Genomic DNA, 25,192 nt, shown 5'->3' with positions numbered 1-25,192 from the left:
AAGACAAGGATTGGGAGCAGAATAAAGCCCCCATAATCCAAGGGGATATGGTCAGTGACCTGCTACACCCCTTAGGCACACATAGGTTGAGGGGGGCTGGATGGGATCCGACTGAGAGAACTGAGGGAGCTGCAGGAAGTGCTCACTGAGGCACTTTCCATCATTTACCAGCAGTCCTGGGTCACTGGGAGGGGTGGGTCCCTGTTGACTGGAGCTCAGCAAATGTGAAGCCCATCTTCCAGTTGGGTTGGAAGGAGAATCCAAGGAACTAGAGGCCTGTCAGCCTGACCTCACTGCCAAGGAAGGTCATGGAGCAGATCATCTTGAGTGACATCATGCAGCACATGCAGGACAATGGACAATCGGGGGATCAGGCCCAGCCAGCACAGGTTCATAAAAGGCAGGTCCTGCTTGACCCAGTTCATCTCATTCTATGGTGAAGTGACCCTCTTAGTGGATGTAGGTGTTACCTACATGGACTGTGKTAAAGCCTTTGACACAGTTTGCCACAATGTTCTCCTGGAGAAACTGGCAGCTCTTGGCTCGGATGGGTGTGTTCTTTGCTGGGTRAAAACTGACTGGATGGCTGAGCCCAGAGTGGTGGTAAATGGAGTTATATCTAGCTGGCAGCTGGTCATCACTGGACTTTTTGGCTTGCTGGAGGGCARGAAAGCTTTACAAAAGGATCTGGACAGACTGGATTTATAGACCAAGGCTAATTTTATGAGGTTCAACAAGGCCAAGTGTTGGTCCTGTGCTTGGGTCACAWCAACCCCAGGCAGTGCTATGGGCTGGGGACAGAGTGGCTGGAAAGCTGCCTGGTGAAAAAGGACCTCGGGGGTGTTGGTTGACAGCGGCTGAACATGAGCCAGCTGTGACCAATGGCTCCTGGCTTGAATCAGGAATAGTGTGGCCAGCAGGAYCAGGGCAGGGATTGTCTCCCTGCACTCAGCGCTGGTGAGGCCATGGCTTGAGTTTTGTGTTTGGTTCTGGACCCCTCAGAGTAAGAAAGACCCTGAGGGGCTGGAGTGAGTCCAGAGAAGGGCAATGGAGCTGGTGAAGGGTCTGGAGMRCSAGTCTGRTGAAGASCAGCTGAGGGAGCTGAGAGTGTTTAGCCTGGAGAAAAGGAGGCTCAGRGGGRAWYYTKSCMWTYYYYWAMAAWWMMYKRAARGRARKTTTWRKWAWKKKRRGKTTKGSYTYYTTTYCCMRGSMAMCMRSMAMWGKMWMARRRGRAAWKGRWTYWRRKTKKKSCMMMRGRRGKTTWRRWTKGRWWWKRRGRAAAAAWTYYTYMMYTGAAAGGCTTGTCAAGAGTTGAAATAGGCTGTCCAGGGAAGTCTTTGAGTCACTGTCCTTGGAGGTATTTAAAAGACGWGCAGATGTGGGACTTAGGAATATGGTTTAGTGGTGGCATTGACAGTGCTGGGTTARTGGTGGCACTTGATGATCTTAAAGRTCTTTTCCAGTGTAAACAATTCTGTGATTCTAATGCTGTTACCTAACTTAGGTGCCTGACTGAGCACYTAAGCATCCAACATACAGAATAGAGAATGAGAGGTTTAAGTGACACTGAGTACATAGGGAGCTTAGGTTCCTATCAGAAGCATCCAGGRTACTTTTGTAAGTCTAGGCAGTTTGTATCCTGCACAGATGCTGAAGGGAAGTGCCTTCTTGACCTTCTGTTAAATAGCTGAGTGTGAACTGGCTGGTTGTTGTATACTCTTTGTCAAGGACTTAGGCAGAGTTGGGATTTTGTGTGCAGTGTGTATTGCTCACAGACCCTTTTGTCTTTGAGAAAACAAATCCAAGGTAAGAAGAGAGTGTGTCAGGGAAGGGCAAAATAAACCAGCTCCATCACATAGATCAGAACCATTTTGTACAAAATAAATGTCAGTATTTGCAGGACCTCCTTCCTCTTTTCTGAAGAGGATGGGRCAGATACTGGAGAGCTGGAGATACTGGAGTACAGCCAAAGTAGTGACTGATGCTCTCAATGCAGGAATCACATTTCTAGTATTGTCACCCACAAAACCCACATAGATGTAAAATGTGTTCCATACAGGTGCAGGTACTGAATAACTTCTCTTACTTTCCCACCTGCTCAAATGTGAAGATGTTAGACTATTCACTTGTCAGGTTGGAGATGGTTGTTTTAGCTTGCTTTATYAATGAGAAAATGAAGATGCTCATTCTGTTGCTATCCTCCTTTCCCTCCCAGCCTTKCTTCATCCTGAAATTAGATGTTTATCCCTGAGCAGGTTTTTACATAGTCCTCTCCTTTTTTCAAAGTCACATGGCAGTTTATAGGAATAGCAGGGTACTTGAATTTTCCTTCAAGAACTGTATGTCCTAGTTCATTAGAAAGAAAGAAAAACAAACCCAAAAAAAACTATAAAAATTCATCCAGTGTTACACAAAACRCTGTAGTAATGCTGACAGCTGAATTGCACTTTCCATGTTCAATTTCAGGGCCTAAAGCACAGGACTGTTCTCTCTCCTAAATTGGTTTTGTGATTGTGAACTCCCTTATCACACTGTCATGGTGGTTTTGGTATACAGCCATTTGTTTTCTGTTSAAATATTTAAACTTCAGTGGTGCTTACCTTTTCAGAATATGTACTTTCTGCAGCAAATAGTTTGTGGTTTCTTGAATAGATACTGAAAGCTAAAGGAAAATGCTTGTCTGTTCAGTTGAAAGAATTTTGCTGTAATATAAACCATTAAGCATTTGAACTAAAGGGCAAGCTTTATTTTATAATGCAAGTGAATAATTTTCCTGTTCCACTTAATTTCATATTTCTGAGTATCCGTATTTCAACGCTGCTTTTTCCAAGATAATGGGATAATGTACTGAAAGAGTAGCAAGCTTAAGAAAACCCAATGACCTGCAAACATTTCCTTTGTCCAGCTTTTCTTTCCTGTACAGGGAAGCCAGAGASATTCTTTTAAAACACTTGGCAATTTTACATTTATCTACAAAAATGGGGGTAAAAAAGATAAATAATGGTTATTTTATCTTGCATCCTCTGAATGGTTGCCTCGCCTCTGACCAATCCTTTTGCCCAGGCAGATCTTTGGCAATTTCAGTAATATTCATAGAGGCTGACATTGAACGACTGTTGCTTTTGCTGCAGATGACAGTACGACTAGCACAAAATCGCGGCCGCACGTTCGTGTGCAGTACATGTCGATGCGAACACGTTTAATCAGCTTGAAGTTTCTTCTCCCTCATCCCCTCCCTTAGTTTTTCCTCCTTGCCCATCTCCCCGGCAGAAGAGCTAAAATAATTACCTGCAGTGTCATTTTTCACTTTGCTCCATGCAGATGCGGTGCGGTTGGGCCGCGGGCGGGCGGGGAGGGGCCAGCGCTGATGCAGCACAGGCGTGTGACAGCGGCGCGGCCCGAGCGCTCCGCTCCGCTCTGCTCCGCTCCGGGCGGCTCCTGCTGCAGTCCGGCCCCGCCGACAGCGACAGCGACAGCGCCAGCGCCCGCTGCCTGGCCACTTGTTCGGGGACTACCTGCCGAAACGACTGGCTTATCCTTTAACTGTGGGAGAAGTGCCTCTATTCCCTGCGCGCAAGCTTTCTGCAGTCGTAATTTCTCGGAGCTGTTTCTCCCTCCGGCTTTCTCCCGCTACTTCTTTTTTCTCTTTTTTTTTTTTTTTTTTCCCCTCCTTATTTTTTTTTCTTTTCCCCGCTCGTTATTCGCACCCCCAATCTGTGCTGCCTCAGTAGCTCTCATTATGCTGTGCTCAGTGGCCCGGTGTGTTCCCCGCCTCTGCTAGGCAGTGGCAGCATGGATGGTGCTCTTGTGACGACCTCTGCTGATGCTATCAGTCCACTGCGGATAGGCATGCTGAGTAATCCTGCTGTAAATGGGCGAGGACACGGACACACGGAAAATTAACCACAGCTTTCTGCGAGACCACAACTATGTGACTGAAGGTAACATAAATACTGTCATTTTTCTCTTCTTGCATTGCGTATTCTGTGCCAGGAATGCACTGTCATGTTTGGAGATGTAGGCTGTTCCTTTTTTTCCTTTTTTAAACAGGGGGAATTTCAAGGCRTTTTTCAGTGGGATGTAGCAACAGAATCTGTTTGCATTTGCTAAATCCCAAAGACATTCTGTCATGCTACAGCAGTATATGAAACTACACGGGCTGGAGAAGGTCTTGCATTGTGCTGAGTTTCTGCTGCTGAGGTGTGCAGCACCTGGCATTGAATGCACAGTAGCTGCAATGTATAAGATTGGAAGCACTTGATTTAAAAAAAAAAAAAAGAAAGAAAGAAAGAAAGGATTTGAGAGCACCAAAGTAAGAGAATTAATCTGTAAAGTTAACTGTTTTCTGGTGTAATAAAGGTTATGCATCTCATTTTGGTAATTATAGCGGGAGCATTACAGACATTGCTGAGTTGATTGTTCCCTAGAGAACTGTATGCATTTAGAAGGGATATGTAAGCATCATCTTTTGAAATACTGCTGCCTTCTTTCCATCCCCTGTGTCTGTGCAAGGTACAYGACAAAAGAAAAGGCACCTTCATTTTAAATCATTCAATGCCTTATAGGTTATTACATAAAAAGGAATTTTCCTGCAGGTGACACACATTCAATGCTGAGAGAATTTACCTTGGGAACAGTGAAACGGCTGGGTCARGTGCTGGTCTGTATTTCCTTGCCAGAAAGTTGGTGTAAGAGTAGGCCATTTTAAGATTGATTGAACAGGAGAAATATGTTTGTAGGTGCTTGACTTTGCAAATATATTTGTATGTGCAGTTTTAACAGCACTTTTCAGCAGCAGAAACAGTACTTCAGTGTAGGCTTATATAATATGAACATACTTAACATCAGGGTCAACCAACACTCCTTGAGACACAATCTCCAGATTCTGTCGTCATTTGATCAATGCTCAGTCACTTAATACTCCCATGCTGTATCCTGAAACGTGATCAGCTGATGCTCTCTTGATCATTGATGATTTGAATTTTTTTAGAATGGAGAAAACAGTAGGATGATTTTGTCATATTGGGACCACAAGGCAGATTCTTCAGAAGAAAAATTAAAAATGCTGTGTAGTGTAACTGTTACCAGTGACTGGTGTAATTGCTTGCTAATCTTGCCTCTAGGACATTCTTTGCACTCYGGTATGTTTCGGTGCATTTTAAATATTTTTTTTAAGTTTTGGTTAATAGTTTTTCTCACAATGATGRTTTGTGTTTTGAGAKGTAGTCACCTGTAATAACATTTGARGAAACTTTGTCTTAAATTTGTAAATTCGTGCCTTAGATTATGCAAAATGCACTGTATAATTACTACAGTGTACTTGATGATGAATTTCAGATGTGCAGCTATGTTAATAATTGAATTTTCAAGTCTCTCAGTTTTGTAATCTGTGGAAAAGAATTCCTTGTGGATTTTTCAGATCCATATTCTCTTTTGTATGTCATGGGTGTTCTAAATGTTAGAGATTTTTAGTATCTTTTGTGACACTACTCATGCAAGTGTTAGATTTTTCTCACATTTTATCTTCATTTGATACTTGGGTTATAAGGACTGGATATTCTGTCATTGGACATGGAGTGGCTTGTCTGAAAAAGGTCAAAATACACTTTTGAATATCGGTGTTTGCCTTGTGATCAGAAGTCATCATGAAATATTGGCATCTGTCTTTRAAATCTTCATTAGCAAAGTGTTAGTTTTTCATCTCTGACTAGTGTAATGCTTGTTGGGAATGCACAGTTCATCTGGTGTAATAAAATKCTTCACATCTGTTATGTCTGACATTGCCAAACCTTTTAAAAGATCTTGGAAATCATGAGGGAATGGATTTATCTGTGAAATTTTCCAGGGACACCTTCAGCTCAAAGAGGAGCATCACARATTTTAATTTCTCACTGATACACTTTGCTTAAAATGCATAATGAATACATTAGCTAGACGGGTGCTTAAAATGTGCTTTTTTTGCTCTTTTGTGGGATTTTGTGGGTTTTTTTTTGGTTTAAAGATTTGGCTTCATGAAAGAACTTTAAGGCTTCTCATTTATAAAGGCCTGTAGTCATTTCATAGGCCTTGCATTTGGTCCTGTGACATGTTAAATGCTGTATGCAGCAACAATGGAAAGGCAATAATGTGTTATGTTGTTACACTTCTTTGGGGTCCAAGCCAAGTCTTTCTTTTGAGGTCTTTGGCTTTTGTAATCGTCCATTTAAAATGAAGAAATACTTTGTGTTGTRTCCAGTATATTAGAGAACTTATCAWYTCATTGTTGTCTGTGARTAACTACAATTTTATCTTGTTTTCAGAGTATTAAAATCCTGGTAAGTGGTGTCCTCTGTGCTTGCTGCTCCATGCAGCACATTAAATTCCTTTACAAAAGGAGGTATTTCCAACCCTTACATGCACTTTCTTCCTCTAACTATTCATGGAGGGAAGTAAAACCAACAGTAATCATGAAGATGTGGGTTAACTTTGGTATTGCTTTACTTCTCTTCCTGCTTTACTTTTTCAGTGATTTAGAAAAGCCCAAACAATGAGATGACCTATGAGTTCAGGGTATAGGAAAGCTGTGAGCCAAATCTGATTTGCTCTGCTCTTGTTAGCATGTTCCTAATGTGTTCCTAACAAAACTGCTTRCTTGAGCAAAGTCAAATTTCATTTCTTTGATAGGTCATTATTTTGTAACATTGGGATTATCTGTGACAAACGTGGCTTTACCTTGACTACAGAAAATTGAATTGGTTTTTAAATCTCAGCAATTTTTTTATTTGTTGTTATGCTGTTTCTGGTAATGGGCATTATAGACACAGATATGACAACAGTGACTACCTGATCCTGTTTCTCTTGTTACATATGCACAACTACAATATGGCATTAAAMCAAGCAGAACTTCAATAATTTGGTCATTTAAAGTCTTTAAAATTATGTTACAGTTTCATGTTGGAAAAAGGGGATTTAATTCCAGCAGCAGTACACAGTAAATTTTTCAGTGATCACTTTCAAAAGTAGTTTTTGAGGCAAACTGCTTTAATTGGAGCTGTTTRTGTGAGGAAAACAGAAAAGATCTGGTGAGACTTGTAAAGAAAGAGAGGAGAAAGATCTGAGGCTAAGAAAATGTGACCTGTGAGGAGAGATTGAACTTGCTTGCCAAGGTGGTGAAACACTGCTATATTGCCCGGGGAGCTTGTGTAATTTTTATCGCTGAAGTTTTTAAAAGCAGGTGACATAGATGTCTGCAAGAAATGACATGGGGATAGCTGAGCCTCCCGTGGGGCAGAGGAATGGACTAGATGACCTCTGAGATCTGTTCAGGCTTGTGATTCATTGCTGAGCTGGGTTTTATCTTAATTGCCTTTTGCAGCACAGCTGTGGGAAGCAGCTGCCCAGGAGGTGTTGGGTCAGTGCAATGTGTGATTTCCACAGCAGCTCTGGGAGCACGGGGAGAGGAGAGGCACGGAAAAGAAGATGGGTTGGATGGGAGAAACATGATCCTTCATTATGGTACAGACAGAGTCTGCAAGGGGAGAGGGCAAGAAAATTGTGGGCAGTGAGTTGGGGGAAGGGGCATAAAAGAGGCTTTAGCGGGCAGAGAATGTCCTTCAGCCCTAGAGCTCCCTTGGTGTTACCTGTGCTTAAGATTAATGTAAAACTGACAGGATTGCTGGTACCCTGAGCTGTCTCAGAGCCTTGGGATCAGCCATGCAGGATCTGATTCAGAACAGGGAATTGCATGGTGTGGTTGCTGCATTCCTGTCAGGGTAAAAAGTTGCAGGAATCATTGGTGTCACTCTTTTACCCAAGTACCAGGTTAATTCAGTTACTCTGTATTTTCCTGATTTAACTATTAGTGGAAATAGTGAACAAAATTCACTATTCTTGCCAGACTGTGTTAAAGGATGTGTTTCACCTCCATGATCCCAAATTTATTTGGAGAAATGCTTCTCTGGTGGGTGAAAGTATATTCTGCAGGTTACATGCAGACAAGTCTAGCATATTGATCCCTGCCTTTTTATGGAATTCTCTCTSTTTTAGGAAGAAATTAAAAGTTGTTTATACTTCCAGTTTCTGGAGAGACACAGGTGCCTCCCTTGGTCTAGGCCTGCAAGTGCAAGTGGAGCCAGTTGAGTTGCCCTGGTGTGGTGGGCAGAAGCTGACCTGCACTATCTCATCATTTATGTGGCCAAATTGTGCCATTTGGTTCCATATGGCTTAAYTTCTATAAAAAAGTTAATAATGTTAATGGTGTTTTAATATCCTCAAATATGATATTTGAAGAATAATGAGAATTGCCAGTGCAGTATAAAACATATTAAATCATAATCATGTGAAATGTTTGTTATAGAGGATAAAGACTCTCCTTTTTTTCCTAATGATTTTAAATAAAAGTCCTCTGCAGATAATGCCGACAGATTTTGGGGCCTTTTCTTTTTGCCTTAACTAAAGAAGTTAGTATCTCCTTCAGTAATGAAAGTTAGAGGAAATTATCAATTTTCATCTGCCAAAAAAGAAATTTATTTATAAGCTTTTCTTTCATAATCATCTCAAATATTATTTGAATTAGACCTTAATGCCTGAGAATATTTGATTGACTRTAGTGAATAAGTACCAGTCTGCTGGCTGAGGCTCACCATTGGTCAGTCTAGTTCACTGATWTTTCCTTATTAAGAAAAGTGCAAGAGGTAACTCTTCCTCTCAGCCTCCAGCAATTAATGATTGTGTGTTGCAAATATTGATGATTTTTATCTTTTTACAGACCTCATTTAGAAGCAAATTTAGAATTACCATGCAAGTTATTGCTTGTTCTTAGTCTAGACACTTGTGTTATCTTTTCCTAGAGTAGAGTATGAATAGGGGTAAACCTTGTTMAAGCATAACTTTGCCCCTTGTTGAACAGGATATAGTTATGTCTTTTTGTGCACGGATTTGGTTCTTTTATTCACATTGAATATTCAGATGAATGTTGTGGGTAGCCTTGAAGATTTGGATTAATAAGGTTTATTCCATCCAAGTGATGTTGCTGACTTGGTAATCTTTATTCATGCAGCTTATTTGGGTGGAGCCGTGGAGGCAGAGCTGGAGCATTGCTGGCTTGTGCTGAACCCTGATCCATTTGCTCACTTGCTCAAACCTGCAGCTGGATGTGGGGTTCAGCATCCAGGAAAACCAAACATTGGTATATTTGAAGCTTGGATCTGCACAGCTGAGATATTTAAGGCAATGTCTGTATGGGTGACATGGGGCAGCAGCTCATTCCAGCAAGCCCAGAAAAGGCAGGAYAGATTCAGCCAGAGTGAATTACTGTGCCAGCAGGGCTTGTCAGGATGCAGCACCAGCTACACCTTCAAGGCACTCCATTCATACTACGTCAGTCAGGCACTCACAATATTGTTCAAACCACTCTGAGCTGCAGGACAGGCTTCAAAGGCATGCAGTTAACTTGTTTTGGATCTTCATTTAATGTCATGTTCTCCACATGAGAGTTATTCACCAASTGTGATTAAGCTGGGCTGCAATCTCCCTGTTTCCAAAGGAATAAATCTCTGGTGCTGGGTCACTGGTTTTGGTGGGTTGCCCTTAGGGACTGATGGCAGCCTTGGCTCTCTTTGCATGCATATGTAACCAACAGATGATCTCACACTCAATATCTAAATAATAAATGTATTTGGTTGCTGTGTAGTGGAAGAGGTCCTGGAGAAGTGAATAAGATGTATTAACAAAAGAAAAGAACAATTTAGAATTTAGCCACATGATAAGCCAAACTCTTTCCATGACAATGAGAATATGGAGCTGAAAATTTGCACCAATCTGGTGCTTTTATAGATGCCAGCAGACTAGAAACATTTAAATAGAAATGTTTGTAATATATTTAGCCATGTAATTGTAATATGTAATAGATTTAGCTACATATAAACCTTAAAAATGGAAGTTCAGGACATCGACAGTGCAATGTGTGTGTGAGATAAAATGCAGGCAATAGAAATATGATCCACACAAGTGCAGTGTCTGTGCCAGATTTTTTTTCTAATTGAAACTGACAGTTTAAAAGTACTGAATAATGTAAAACTAAACAACATTGTGCAGGTAGAGTCAGTGTCMTTGTTCAACATGTGAGAAGTTTATTTAGTATATGTATCATTATGAAAACTGTACTTTGCAGTATATTTTCCATATGTTTTCTATGTAAACCTCAGACATTTCAGCAATATATCATATATTTAAATGGAGAATAATAGATGTTTTTCTTGGATCAGTTTAAAATGTGAAACAATATACAATAACACTGAATATTTTATGATGAAGAAGAGCTGACTATCTTTCATTACAGCCAYAAAAAGGTAATCCATCCTTTCTGTTTATGTTGTGTTACTACATCATTACTAGTTGTGCTCTTRAAACTTTCCATCTAGTTTATTTATTTATGATACTTTCCAAACAGTTTATTTAATCACCATAGTAAGGCTTTGTCTCAGGGACTGAATGCTAAGAGAACACAAAATATTTGCTGGCTAGTCTCAGTGTAGTTGTTTGGCTGGGGAAAGGTAATAATCTCAGAAAATTAGATAARGACTTCTGGGATTTTTTTAAATGAGAAAGGGTGTTAAATGAACTTCTAGCCATGTTGRGGCACTTTCTGATCAGCTATTTCCATAGTTCTTGGGTTAATGCTAAGTTTGCTCTTAGTCATGAATATGGTCTATGTTACTGGTTCTGGTGAAACATCCCCAATTCTTTACCAAGAACAAAAACACCACCCAGCAAAGCAGCCAGAGAGAGGGTTCCTTTTCTCAGGAATGTTTCCTTGCTGAAAAACTCCAGTTYCTGTTTTTGTTATTGCATGAATGCAAATGAAAGCAGACTGTATTTTGCCAGTGCAAAGACAAGTAATTAAAGTGTACTCTAAGAGACTTGATTCCTAATAAACTCTCTCAGCACAGCATGCCATGCAGTTCAGTGACTTTTATGAATTATTGATATGACAGTGTTAGGGATCTGTGTTGTTAAATATAGTGGTGTTTTTTTTTTCTTTCATATTGACTGATCCATCTGTTACAGAAAAGAGAAGAAAAGGATGCAAACATCTGTGTTATAATGACATTTATGTGTTTTACTTAGAGTATAGAAGAAAGCAAAGGACTATGAGTTGGTTTAGTAKCCTCTAGTTCCAGTTCAGCTCAAGTCTGATTAGAACTTTGTTGTTATGTTACTTCTTCCTGTTTGCAATGCTTTTGTTGTTCTTGAGACTCAGGCATTGAGAGYAGTCAATGACTGTACAAAGTAACACCATTTGCGTCAATTTTGAGGTTAATGCTGCCTGTGATAGYACTGTTTGCATTAAAGACAGCCATACCATGCTCTACCAGTTTCTGGGCTACTTTCTAGTAGAAATAAAGATGATCAGARTTGAATTAAAAGTAAATGATTGCTTATTTTATCATCTCAATTTTTAATGACTCCRTATTATTTCTCCTAAATCTAAGATGTTAAAATGAGCATTTCAAATAGAAACTAAAACCAGTTTTCAAGCAGTGAGCTTGACTCAAATTTTCAATAATTTATTTCTAAACTTTCATCCCATCAACAAAACATCATGTAATACTTTTGAGAGGTTTCAATTTATGATAGAACCTGGCACAAGGCCTTTAATAGGTGTATAGCTGTAAAACAGGATCCATCTGTCATTATTTCATAAAAAATTTCTGATAGAATTTCTTTATTTCTACATTGTGCTATGATTAAAAGAAAATTTCAACCAATAAATTCRATAATAATAATTAGAGAAATTCAACAAATAGGCACAGTGGACTGGTGAATGGTAGGCCTGAATTGGCTGCCAAGGGACCACACGAGACTGTTGTCATGCTGTATGTTAATTTGAGACCCTGCTTGATTAGATATCTTTTATTGTTGCATGCAGATCTGTAATATGGGAATAACCAGTACAAGATGAAGTCAGATGTGTATTCTGTAGTATTCTTTTGAATGGAAGATTTAGGTCAAGTATATTCTCTTTAATCAKCAGTGAAGCTCAAAGCAGAATTCACATATGCAGTCTCTTTGAAATAGGTAGATRTGAATTATCTTACAGAATTTCCTGGAATGCCTTACTGAGAGTCAAGTAATGGTCATATGGATGATGGTTATTCTCATTGCTCAGGTGCAATATGAACATGATTTTGTGCATGTTGTGTGCACTTGTGTTATGGTATGTGTTACRCTCACAGAAGTTTTGTGGATGACTGCATGTTTCTGGTGTGTCTGTGTCCTCCCAGTTGCTGTGCTCGAAATGTAAATCTGGAAGTACTGGAATGGCCATGGAAAAGTTTCAGTGTTGGGAGACAGTGAGAGCTGGTACGTAGGCCACTGTCCTTCAACTCCCATAAGATTCACAGATTGTTTCGATCTCTATTTGCTGGTCAGGGAGACTTGACTGTGACGGGAGCAAAACTTTCCTTACACCATAGTGTGAGAAGCAGTGTCCTTGAAATTCTGATTTTCTTCTGTGGTGGTTATGAAAGYTGCAGCTTTCTGAAAAGCTGTTTCCTTAAACTTGGATTTTATTTTTCTCAGTTAACTGTGCCCTCTACCTGATCCAGTAGACATTTCTGTGCTTCTGCATGCATTTCAGAAAAATGAGGAAAATAGAGCAGAGGCCTTTTGTGTTACTATGCAAATGTAACAAAAGGTGCTAGTTTTAAAACAAGTAAGTTGCATCTGTTAGCAGTAATGATATTGCAAATCAGCCAATTATATTAAAACTTCAAGATTTACTAGCTGCAAGAATTCACACTACGTCCAAGTGAAGGGTTTTAGTTGCCTTAACTTTGAACTGTGCTGCAGAAATTACTGCTGGAYGTGATTTGTGCAGAGTACAAACAACTCTGTGTTGTGTTGATTTTCCCCATTTTTTTGTTTAGATTGTTATAATGACAATATCTTTTACATTTTCATACCTTCAAATTAATTCCAAGGTATTTAAAATTGGAGGTTTGGTTTGAAGCTGACATGGATGCCATTATTGTCAGCAGAATGCCAATTCTCCAGAGGAATCTGTAGCCTGGGAGGCCCATTTTTCCTTCCCAGCTGCTGTTGGAGCCGCTCCCATCGCAGAGGAAGTATCGGAGCAGAGGGAAAGAGGTGCTTGTTAGGCCACCAACTTACTTAGAAGATGTCAGCAAACTCAGCCTGGTTTATATTTTCCTTTGCTGGCAGGGAGGGAGCCACCACACCTGCCTGYTCCTGAGAGCACGGGTGGCCATGGGCAGTGCTGTCCTCTGCCAGTGCCAAGTTTCCATCTGTCACCAGGATCCCATTCCCTGTGACCCACTCAGTATGCACCAGCAGAGCAGTGAAGCTGATTGCTCTGCTCCTCCAAAACCAACTTGTTATAGGGCTTCTGTGATATTTATGCAGAATAGAAGGAAGGGAAGAAATACAAACAGATAATATATTCTAAAAAATATTTCACAGTTATCCTGGATGTACCTGGGAAATGGTAGTAATGGTACTAATGTTAAATCAGAAAGCAGAAAGCTTTCATGCTTCTGCACTATAAATAATTACTAACAAAGGCGATTGCCAGTGTGGAGAGTTGTTTGCAGAGGGATTCATTTCTGATTGTTAAGTGTAAGTATATTTAGACAGAAAATTATTTTTGTTCCTGAAAGCCAGGAAGTTGTTGTAAATGGGAAGAATTAGCAATTTGGACTCSACAGAGCAAACACCAGCCTGGTTATTACAGATGAGACCTGATGGWTGTAGTTATATTGAGGTTAGCACAGGAAGCTATTCCTATATTTTACATTTTAGTGACTGAACTCAGTCATATTATTGTTAGCAGTTGAATTTATGYAGTGTTCTTTAAAATATACTCAGTCTRGCAGTCTCCTTTYCTGAAACTTTGCAAMTATTTCAAWGCCCTTASTGCTTGCTAAGTCACCTTTGATCCAAAAATCTTCGTCAAGAAATTTGTTTGTGCATATGAGTACAGATCTACTCTGTCACACTAATAGAGTCCAAATAATTGAACTTGGGAAAGGAATAAAGGAGCTTAGTGGAGTCTCCTGTGCTTTTGTCTTTGGTGCTTTTGCACTGCAGTCCAGAAGCTGTGACTCCAAAATTGGTGCTAATATAAATATAAAAATATAAAATAAATACAAGTATYTAGATGAGATTTGACTGCATGTGGCAGCAAGAGACACCTAAACATTTTAACTAGGACATGCCATTATGGGTAGAACCTGGCACTAGGAGAGCTGCTGCACAGTTCAAGCAAACATGAGCATCGTTTTTTTTGCATAAAAGTAGTAACTTCATCAGTTTACATATCCTGGACAAGGAATTTGTTGAAGTCTGATGTTTTAGCTTGTAACTGGTGGTTCTTCTGAGTTTTGAATCATTGTTTTTTTTTTCTATTCCTTGTTTTGTGGCCTGCTGAGAAACTTTCTGATGGCACACAGCARGATTTTCCTTTTTCCAGTTTTATTTTTTGAAAACTGCATCTATTGATGGAAACATGAGCAGAGTTTATCAACAGAGTTCAATAGTAGTGCATCAGGCTAAATTAGAATGGAGTAAAACACCATTGTCATAGTTCTTAAAAGTGGTAGTCCAAAACTCAGAATCCCCAGAGCTCTTCTTTTCAACTCTGGGGCTACCCAGATCATATCCATGGATGGTCCATTCCTGCTTTCAAAGCTAGCTGCTTTAGACACTGTCCACTTTTGATGCTTTGTTTCTGTAAAATAACTGATTACTCATGCCTGTATTAGGCATTTACAGCAATAAATGGGATATAAGGCATGAACTATAGTTTATTTGTATTTAAGATTTTTAACTCACAGATAGCYATCAGACTGGCTATCAGATTGTCTTTTTCCCTAGTCTGAATCTCAGATCCAGAAACATAACACACTTGAAGAACAGGAAGAAGGACATGTTGATCAGTTCTTATGGTTGAAAATTTGGGCCGAATTTAAAATGCATCTGTTCTCCTAGACATCTGACATGTGGTCAAGACTGAAAATTATATAAGAGARCATGAATATTTTTGGACTAAATATATCACAGGAATAATTTGCATTTTCCCCTGGTTCACACAGCCTTCTATCCAGGCAACAGATGGGTAACCTTAATTCTTAAACCTAATGGTCTGTCTTGAAGTTCCTATTCATGTGTTTCTGGTATGTGTCTTCATACTGCTRAAGTTCCTTTGATCTCCTTTTGGCCACTTTCCAGACCATCTTTTAATTCCTTTTGTGAAATTTCTGTACCAGATTTAATTCCTGCCAGAAGGCAACTGTTCCATCTCTGTTCAAGCAGGACCCTAAAGCATTAAATTCTCAGCATTTTTCTCTCTGGAAGTAATATTCCCTGCTCAGACTTCAGAGACATCAGGAATATGCAGATCCAAGCACTGCTGGGGAGAGAAATAAGGACACAGAATTCCTTCCTTTACTACTGTTGTTCCTTTCCATTCGCCACTTGACTTGGTTGTAGTGGTAGTTGGCTTTTTTCTGCGGTACTTGTTACTGTTTAGGCTCCAGGAATCTTTATTAAAAAAAAAAAAAAAAAAAAAAAAAAAAAAAAAAAAACAAAAAACAAAAAACCAGAAAAAACCAAAAGTAAATCCAGCCAAAACCACAACTCACTTGGTACTCTTTGCCAAGCTCTTTCTGCTCTCTGTACGTGTATCCATTGAATCTTGTGAGTGCAAGACTTGGAAGTGCCATTTAGTACCATTCTTTTACTGTCGTTAAAGGACACAGATGTGACTCAAAATCATCTTGGACTTGTTTAATGGATYAGCAGATGACCTTCAGGTGCAGGGGGAAGGTCTTTTTTAAATTTGAAGAGTCTCTGCTTCTGCACCATTTGACTGAAAAGGAGTTTCTGAGTTTGCGGGCAGACCTGGCACCCTTCCTGGGTARAGTCCCAGTTAAATAAATATGTTGCTATCAACAGACCTGGTTGAAGAACAGGGTCAGGATTTATCACATTGTCATGAGGGAAAAGCTAATGATGTTTTCTTTTTAAGTTTACTGTAATGACTCGCTCCTGAAGGCAAGGGTGACTGAGGTTCTTGTTAATAGATCTCTTGCAGCAGATTAGAGTGAAATGATAGTGAATGACTGGTGTTCATATGCGTGTGTATATATATTTATCTATATCTATGTATTTTTATATATATATGTCTATTTATATAGGGATTATATTAGAATAATGTGCTTGCAATGGAAAAGAGGTATTTTGGCTGTTGTCTATCTGTAGTAATAGAAAGTATGAAAAAATAAAGATACCACTTCAGAAAATATATAAGGAAAATAAAGAATAAGAAAGAAAGGGTAGGAGTAGATAGTGGAAAGATATCACCACCCMTCTAGCAAGGAGACTTGATTGTTGTTATTTGAAGTCCATTGTTTGAAGTGATRGACTCCATCTTGATCAGTTGGGAGTGAGAGAAGCCCCCAAAACACAAAGTGCAGTGGGTTAATAAAAGTTCAAWGGGATGAAAACCTTCAGGCCYATGTGTGAATGTGCTGGTCCTTCCCCAGGGAGAAGTTGTACAACTGAGCYTGTTATCAAGGGAGGACATTGGTGTGATTAAAAAGCATTATCCCACCTCTTCAGGGTCTGCTTCTTATCTGCCTTTTYTCTTATCTGACTCAAACTCTGGCTTGTAGCCTCTGGTGGAGGGTGGTCACCCGTTCTTCACCTGGGCTGTGACCTTGCAAACCTGGCCTTGGCAAAGCACCCACTCCTATTCACTGATTGTTTGAGTCACTCACCATTAACATTTCAGTCTCTCATGTCATCCTACTGTAGAAATRGTGGTGACTAAATAATAGAATTTTTTGAAAATTCAATTTCACTTTTTTTTTTACTCTGGTAGGTTTAAAAAGCTGAAATGCGCTGTTTAGGTTTGTTAGTCCGTGTTTCTATCAAACAGCAACAAAGTAATCTTTTACATCCTGACAGGCTGTTAACAGCCTTTGTGTTGTTGTGATTTAGCATCTAATGGAGCCTGTTGAGAACCTGCCACTGGCCGGAGTGGGATTGGATCAGGGTGCATGGCTTTGCATGGCTGTACTCAATGTATATATTTTAAGCCCAGAAAAATGTATGTACATACCAATCACATATTTTGTTTATGCTKTGAATCATAATTTTAATCTCATAGACTCATAGAATRGCTCGGGTTGGRAGGGACCTTAAAGACACCTTCCACTAGACCAGGTTGCTCAAAGCCCYATCCAACCTKGCCTTGAATACTTCCAAGGAGGATACACAGCTTCTCTGGGCAACCTGTTCCAGTGCCTCCCCTCTACATCTGTTCTGCATCTATACATCTGTTCGTCTAAATATCTACATATATTTGTTCTAACTGCTTTGTACAGTAAACTTAGATACTTTTGTTTTCAGTACTACATTGTATATACTGTGGGGATGTAGTTCATAACCCCAGATGCTGGAAGARCTTTTTTTAAAGAGTTTATCTCAGTGCTCACCAGAAACCTTTCTAGAAGTTTCAAGTGTGCTAAATCTTCAGAGATTCAATTGCTGGCTTTGTACTTTAGGACGGCTTTAGGTAAAGTTGAAAATGTGGCTGAACTCCATCTACCATATTCAGAAGTCTTAGGATCTACAAAGCTTAAATTTTCTTACTACTGTCAGGAAATGTAAGTACATTCTGCACAAATATTTCTGTTTCACACAAATAATTCTGTGAGCTAAAATTATGTGGTTTTTTAATTTTATTTGGGTTTACTGCAATTCTGTTCATCAGTGAACCATATGCTATCCTTTAACCAAAAAAACAGACTCTCTGTAGCTACTATAGCTATTTAGAATTATCCTTTTGTTCGTTTGCATAATGAGGTTGGAAATGTACTTGGAAATTYTCATGCATAATATGATTTATTAAAGTTAAGGTTAAAATCAGGGTCAAAATTATCCTGTTGAATACTGTGACCTTAATACTATCTTTGCAAGTTTCCTTAGGAGCTTAATGCRTTCAGATTTATACTAATTTGAGTACAACCCATATATTTTTCTTAGACCCTTTTGTCTGCTATATGATTTACCCATGCTGCATATTGTTTTCTTTTAAATACTGTTAAGTCTTTGCTTGAAGCAAAACTGCTCTCCAGATTTTCTCTAGGAGGTAATTTGCTTCAGGCTACTTTTTAACTTTCAGAAATGCAAAGTAATTGCAGTTCAGGTTTTAATTGTATGTCTGTTTCTCCTTTTCAAGAATATGCTGCCTGGACACATCACTTTGTTATTTAAAGGGCTTATAAATGTGTCTAAGTTGTATTAATTTATGTGGCAATAGAATTCAAATTAATGCTAACCACAAGATCTTTTAATGCATGAGTAGTATGAAAGGTATAATTAAATCTCTCTGAAAAAAATTACAGGATATTTCATAAATGTCAGTAACATAGTTTTAGCCCTCAAATAATTTTTCTGTATTACAGATACTCTCAGGGTTGTCTCTACCAAAAACTTAAAAAAATGTATATTGTAAGAAAACAGTAATTCTTTCCCYTCACTTGCCCATTTGGGTTTGTAAGGTTTGTCACCTAATTTTTAGGTTCATATTTTCCCCCTAAATAATGTTTTTACAGGTTCCATAAAGTTCACAGTGTTAGAATGACGCAAAGTGGTTTTTGAGCTATGTGCAGAACATTTAGGTAAACAAGCTGATGAGGAGTTTTCCTATAGCTGGTGATTTCTGCTAAGAGCACCCCAGAGTTTGTTCTTTGGTTGAGGACAAACMTGAAAGATTAACCCTCCATCAAGGAATAGATGATGGGAGAACAATTATCACGGTTGCATTTTTTGGAAGAAAAATTGTGTGCCGTGTGCAGAATTACTCAATTCARTTAATCAGTCTTAAAAATGGTTAACTTTATCATGATATGGTTGAGTCACTTGTGGAGGAGCACTGAGCCCTTGCTCACTGCTCCACATGTAGCCTCATCAGGGTGAGTGGAGCCGATTTCCTTCTTTCTTCTGTCATTTTCTTCCTTGAGTTGGGCCAKTGTGTGGTTTGCTGATGTGACCCCACTGTTGGCTGATACTTGGYCTAGAATCCAGAATGACCACAGGTGACCAACTTTCCAGACAGTTGCTTTTCAGACAGGTGTCTGGAGCTCTTCCACTTCAACTGTAGAATTTTGCTCGGTGAACATAGCCTAAGCTTGGCTAGCACCACAGTGAAATTTCTATATGTTTTTTTCATGAATCAATGTACATTTTTGGCTACCTCCAGCTGCCAAGATTGTTGAAATATACCAAATAACCTTAGGAATTTCTGTTTCAAGAAAGACTTGTTGATTCTTTTCTTAGTGAGAAAGATGRCATTTTTTATCTGATATTTCAAATAGCAACAGTGGAAATTATACTTAGTGCAGTGGACTTGAAAGAAATCAATATTCTTTTTAGCTTGCATAACAGAAATCATAGGTTCTTAGCTAAACCATAGCATGYAGTATATTGAATCTGCCATTATTCCTTTTTCTGTGGAGACTATCGATTAAAGTTCAGCTACCAGCAGTATCATTTCTGGATGAGGGAATATAAGTATGGGCTCTGCTGTAACAGCAATGACTGACATGATTCAGTCAGGTGTGGAAAGTTTTATTTTATTTCACCAGCTGTACATTGGTTGGAGAGACCCAGGTGGGGCTCCAGCCCTGTCACACCTACAGGGAATGGGAAAAGTTATGCTCCAGCAGCACCTGAATGTCACTTGGGAATCCACTGGTGCAGCCATAGATGCATGGATTCATTCATCTAAAGGCCCACACAATGTATTTCTCACCATTTCTTTTTCCAGTCATGGAGACTGAGAGCTGGATTGTCTTAATTTTTCAAAGGGAAGATGAATGGCAGAAAAAACAATAATTTCTGTAAAAAAAAAACCACAGGAAATTTTCTGGCAGAGTTGATAACTGAGTMTGGGGTTATATCCGAGTCCTTATATACACAAGAGGTCCTACATACTACTTAAACAAAGTATTCTAGGTTGGATATGGTGGTAGGATGTACAATCATTATAAAAATAGCATGTGCTTTCTGTTGTGGAAGAGCTTTTTGTTTGAATTGGACTTATCTCTGGACTGTATCTTCCTCCTGAGACAAAGTGGTTTTCTTTTTTTATTCCATGAATTACTCTTCCAGACAGGGAAAGTGATCCTACCTATTAGAAATGCCCCATATGGTTGAAATGCCTCTTGAAGTGCTTGGTGTACATAGGTCAATGTAGACTGTGGGGGAGGCTTGAGAATAATAATTTGTGGAGAGAGAACCAGCAGGAAGAKGTGAGCAAAGGAAATGCTCTTTGAAGCATTTAATGCATAAGGTGTTTGTTTTTGMGCATATATGTCTTGTTTTTGAAATAAATGTATGGTACCCTCAAAGTGTGAAAGCCATAGCGTGGATATCTTTGTAGGTTACTAAAGTAAAGAAACAAAAATCCACACTGGGACCTTTTCAGCTCTTGCTTTCAATTGTAGGGGTTCCCCTTCCCACCAGTTTTAGCATTTACCAGTTTGCATTTCAGTGTACRTCAATGTATTAGAAGTCCTAGTCCTTTCAATTATAAATAGAACATATTCTAATATCTTCTGCCAAATATTTCAAAGTATTTCAGTTCTTTGGAGATCTGATCAGTACTATCAATGCATCRTTACTGTAATATGTAGATTATCCATGTGTCATGGCCTTTTGGGGACAGCTTTTTGATCACTCTGAGAGGGCTTTAGGCAGCACATAAAACCTAAGAGTGTCAGGTTCTTTTCATTTTGCTTCTTTCTGATGCTCTTTTTTTTTGTCACACAAAGAAAAGGAGCAGATTTACTTAAATTCCTGTTAATGCTGAGAATAATCATTGTCTTAGAAGGTGAACAGCACACTGATCTGTATTGCCCAGAACACAATTAATCAGTCCTATTTATTTGAGCCAGCCTGCTGTGTSTCATTTGAATATACTGGATTTGTTGAATATGGTATTATGTATGTGACCAATTGTTATTTCTCTTGGAGATTTCTTTCAGATATTTTGGCCAAAATCTGTTTATAGTCATAGTTGATAGACAGCTATAATTATTCTCCAATCAGCAGATATTCACAGACAAACTATTTCATTGCTCTGAAGGGGTTGGTATCTTGGAAACTGGTAACTTCAGAGAAAAACAGTATGCAGTTGCAAATTTTTTTTTTAAAAAGGAAGAAAACAGGCTGTCTGGCATCTTTGTTAAGGATGTGAGTGATGCATGAGTCTGTTTTGCCCAAATAAGAAGTGACCAATTCTATTTACCCCTACGTTTACTCTTCAGTTGCAGTAATTGATCCAATACAAGTTGGGGGGGGAGGGAAGGATTTGGATTAGGGCTTTTTTTTTCCCCCTTAGTGGAGTTGCTCTGCCATATTGCAATCACGTTTTTCTTGTCTTGCTTTCCATGCTTTTTAGCAGCTCTGAATTATATATAAACCCCACAAGTACAGGCTTTGTCTTGTCTCTCAGCTCACTTGCAAGATTAACATTACTGTTGACCAAAGTTAAGCAAATGCAATGAAGTCTGATATTTTTCCAATTAATTATTGGAAATTGTTCCTGCCTGTGGACATCAGTATTCAGTGCACACTCATACCAGAATAAAATGGTTGTGGTCATTAGTTTCCATTCCTCAGTGTCTAAACTTGACATTTCCTCCAACAAAAAAACATCATGGTACTCCTGAAAGATACARAGATCACTTTTGCAACAAGCAAAACTTGTTTTAGCAGGGCTTTGGAGAGTTGACTTGCAAAATGTAACACATTGCATTCATCACTATGCTCAAAAGAATGATTTATTCATGTATTTCAGATAGAGTTATTTTTGTTTCTGTCTCTCTAATGGACTGCACTTTGGTATATACAAATCATTTRAATGTGACATACTAAAAACTGGTGGCTGCAAACTGTTTTCCCAGCTGGAAACCATGAGAACTGTGGAARGTTTCCTTTTCTCCTTTAAAAAGGGAAAAAGATCTTTGTTAGGATTCATTCTTGTGGTAACCCTATATCGATTATTGTGGAASTAAAATAAAATGCCTCTATGGAATGGGTTGGAGAGGAGAAGGAAAATAGCAGTTCTTCTCTCAGGTAATCCATGTAATAATGGTTTCTGTAAAGGAAATTTATAAAGAGCAGAAAATTGCCATTTTGAAAGGGAGGTAGAGGGGAGAGCTATTCAATGGTTATTTGTTCATGTCAGAGTTGAGAGATTATTTTAAATGGGATTTCCTTAATAATTTAATTTGGGCTGTCTTGTTACGTTGGCTCTCAATGACCATATCTCAGCTTGCTACATAGGTAACTGGCAAGAGCACCATCAGCTCATGAACCAAGGAATCCAGCTTGCTGGCCGGGCAAACAAACGGAGCTCCACGAAGATTTGAAAGTAATCCAAATACTTCAGTAGGAACTGGGGGTTCTTCACCATATCCCAAAATGCACTCGCTCAAATCAGGCATTTTCAAATTAATTAATTTTTCCTTCAACTTGTAATRTGGAAGGTGCTGTCTGACAGCCCTGGAAATTAAGTCCTCTATTTCTCCACAGGACAGGTATAGCAAGGGCGGCAGCAATGCAAGCTTCCCCACACTGTCCTGACAATGTTCCTCAGCCCAGTTCTGAAGAAGTCACTTCTGGAGGTGAGTGGGTGGAAGAGTCTCTGTCTGTGCAGAGACTGCTGCAGGGCAGTGGTTCCTGCAGGAGAGGCTGCTGGATGGAGCCTGGCCCCTTGTCTTGAGTGAACCAGCAGTCCTTAACAGATAATCAGTTCATGTATCATAAAGTGGCGTGGGCTGGATTCGTTGAGGTTGCGTTATTCTGCTTGACTGCTGTGACATTTTGATATTTCTTTGTGGTTAATGGCACATGTACATTTTTTTTCTTTTTCCACTGTTTYGTTTTTAAAGACTTTGTCAATGCTTTATGTTCACATCTACAAAGTGGCATGTGAATGACTGAATGCAGCCTGGTTGTAAATGCAGCACAGAAAAGCAGTTCGTGGTGGCAGCCGTGTGTGCCAGAGGAGCTGTGGGGCACTAGACCAGGAGGCATGCTTTGAAATGCACCAGAAATTGATAAGAAAGTGTATGTTGGTTTCCAGCATCTAAATGAATGATTAGGTTTCTGTTGCAAAGCCATATCTTAACCATTTCTCTTTTCATAATTACTATGTAATTTAGATATTAGCATCAATTAAGCTGGTAAACTAATGTTCTTTTTTAGATTATTTTACAATTAATGAGATCTGCCTATCTAAAGCTAGACATGCAACMTTCTACACTATATGAAAATAAAAAGTATGTATTGTAGTTACAATAGATAGTCATCATCCAAATCAGAAATATGTGATAAATTATGTGGGAGGAATTAATGATGACTGGTGGAAGTTTTCAATGAGTGCTTACCAGTTTGGCAAATGAATTCTCATATACTTTTCTGTGGTTATTTAAGTACTACATACATCAAATATAGTGAGAAGTATTTTGTTTTCAGCCAAATTTACATCTCTTAAATACAGAAATAAATCTAAGAAAATGGGAAACAAAGGCTTAGCAAGGCTGCTAGGTCATGGTGAATTACTTTCCTAGTTTCAAATGCTGTGTGAAGGATTTGCAATGCCTTGATTGTTCTTTGTGGTTGAGGCCCTTAAGTCTATTTGACTTTGTTTCTATGGCTGTTTGTAAACAGGTATGATAACAAGAGACCATAGTAAAATTCAATTATTGTATGAATTTAGCATTATTCCTGTCTGTTTCCACAAGATCATAGAGCAAGAAGAGTTAATTTTCCTAGTCAAAATAGACTTGCTGAAGGGATTTCTTAATTTTTTTACTTTAAAGGATACAAATCAGAATAGTATTCATTCCATATACAGCTGAAACAGTTCCTGACTTTTAAATTTTTTTAAAAAAATTGTCAGGTAGCAGGGGATATGGGCTTTGTTTCATAATTAAAATTAATGACAAAGTCCTTAAAGTCATTTGAGACTGATCCATGAAGTGGAGAAGAGTTTGAGGATCCTTGTCATGACAATACATGGCATTAGGATATTTGCTAATAAGTCACCTTACTTAATGTTTATATGGTGCCAATAAATCATGTGGCTTTGATTTTTTTCCAGCTCTTTTGAATGCAGTGCAGATTGCTAATCTCTTCATGATGCCGAAAAAGCTGTAGAGAGGTCCAGAGTTGGCCTCCCACACACCTGAAACCCAGAATTTCAGCTCAAACCTCCCTCTCTGCCATGTAAACCTTTGAAGATAATTATATCTCTTGTCACAATTAAATCTTTTTTTTATAATAGACTTTATTTTAAATTCAATTACAAAAATACAGTTAAATCATTGTCAGTACAAAYACAAAAAGAATGGCCATACAGACTGTTTTCTTCACACAATATTTATTCATACCACATTCATCTTCCTGTCTCTGCATCTGCTTTCTGTGAATACTAATTAATACAGAGTCTGATTTTTTTTTTTCTRCATATTTGCACTGAATAGTGGTGATCTAAAGGAGCACATTTGTAAACCAGCGTATGACCTAGAGCATCCCAGGGCAGGATAATCCTCACATCCTTGATCCTAGAGTCCTAACCTACACAAATCTGTTGTTTCCACTGTGATTGCTTACATGAGAAGAGGCTTTGGCATTATGTTCATCATTATAGATCCCTATCTTAAGCGTTTCCACTTTATCAACTTGTCTTTACCTCCAGTTATATTCTAGTGATTTTAAAGCCTCTCAGAGCTTCTGCCCAGGGACTGGAGGAAGTTAAACCTGTTTTTCAAGGGGTATATAAGTATCTTTCCTGTAGATGCAGTAAATTGGTTTGAGGCTTCAGGCTCAATTTGCAAACTCATTTTTTTTCACCAAGTATTAGATAACAGTTTAAGGGACATAGTCAGAATTTTGGATCAAGTGACAGAGACAGAGGTTGCAAACAAGAAATAAGAAACRCTTTAGGTTCACGTTGAATAATGTGTGGTCTTTGCACAGTTGGGAAACCCCCATGCTAAATGTTGTTCCTTTTTTGATCTGTGTTTATCTGTGATCCAGAAGTGCCTTTGCTTATTCCCAGTCTTCTGGAGATATGTCTTGAAAAGCAGGTTTGGAGCTTGGATGGAGTRCATTG

General features: G+C 38.8%; 1 protein-coding gene across 2 annotated transcripts in view; it reads left to right on the top strand.

Moving 5' to 3' along the window:
- The first annotated feature begins 3,687 nt into the window (after positions 1-3,687).
- Positions 3,688-25,192, top strand: part of PPP2R2C (protein phosphatase 2 regulatory subunit Bgamma) — a 138,483-nt gene continuing 116,978 nt past the window's right edge. Inside the window, exons 1-2 of one of the 2 annotated variants that reach the window (XM_057365246.1) lie at positions 3,688-3,941; positions 22,611-22,697. In XM_057365246.1, coding sequence (XP_057221229.1) covers positions 3,872-3,941; positions 22,611-22,697 — 157 coding nt within the window. In that variant the 5' untranslated portion in view covers positions 3,688-3,871. The remainder of the gene's footprint in view (positions 3,942-22,610; positions 22,698-25,192) is intronic. The other variant, XM_057365243.1, reaches the window with a different exon arrangement.

This window comes from Malurus melanocephalus, unplaced genomic scaffold (assembly GCF_030028575.1).
Source record: "Malurus melanocephalus ecotype Western Australia unplaced genomic scaffold, MMel_1.1 scaffold_50, whole genome shotgun sequence".
Classification (NCBI taxonomy): domain Eukaryota; kingdom Metazoa; phylum Chordata; class Aves; order Passeriformes; family Maluridae; genus Malurus; species Malurus melanocephalus.
This window is presented reverse-complemented; position numbering and strand designations above follow the sequence as displayed.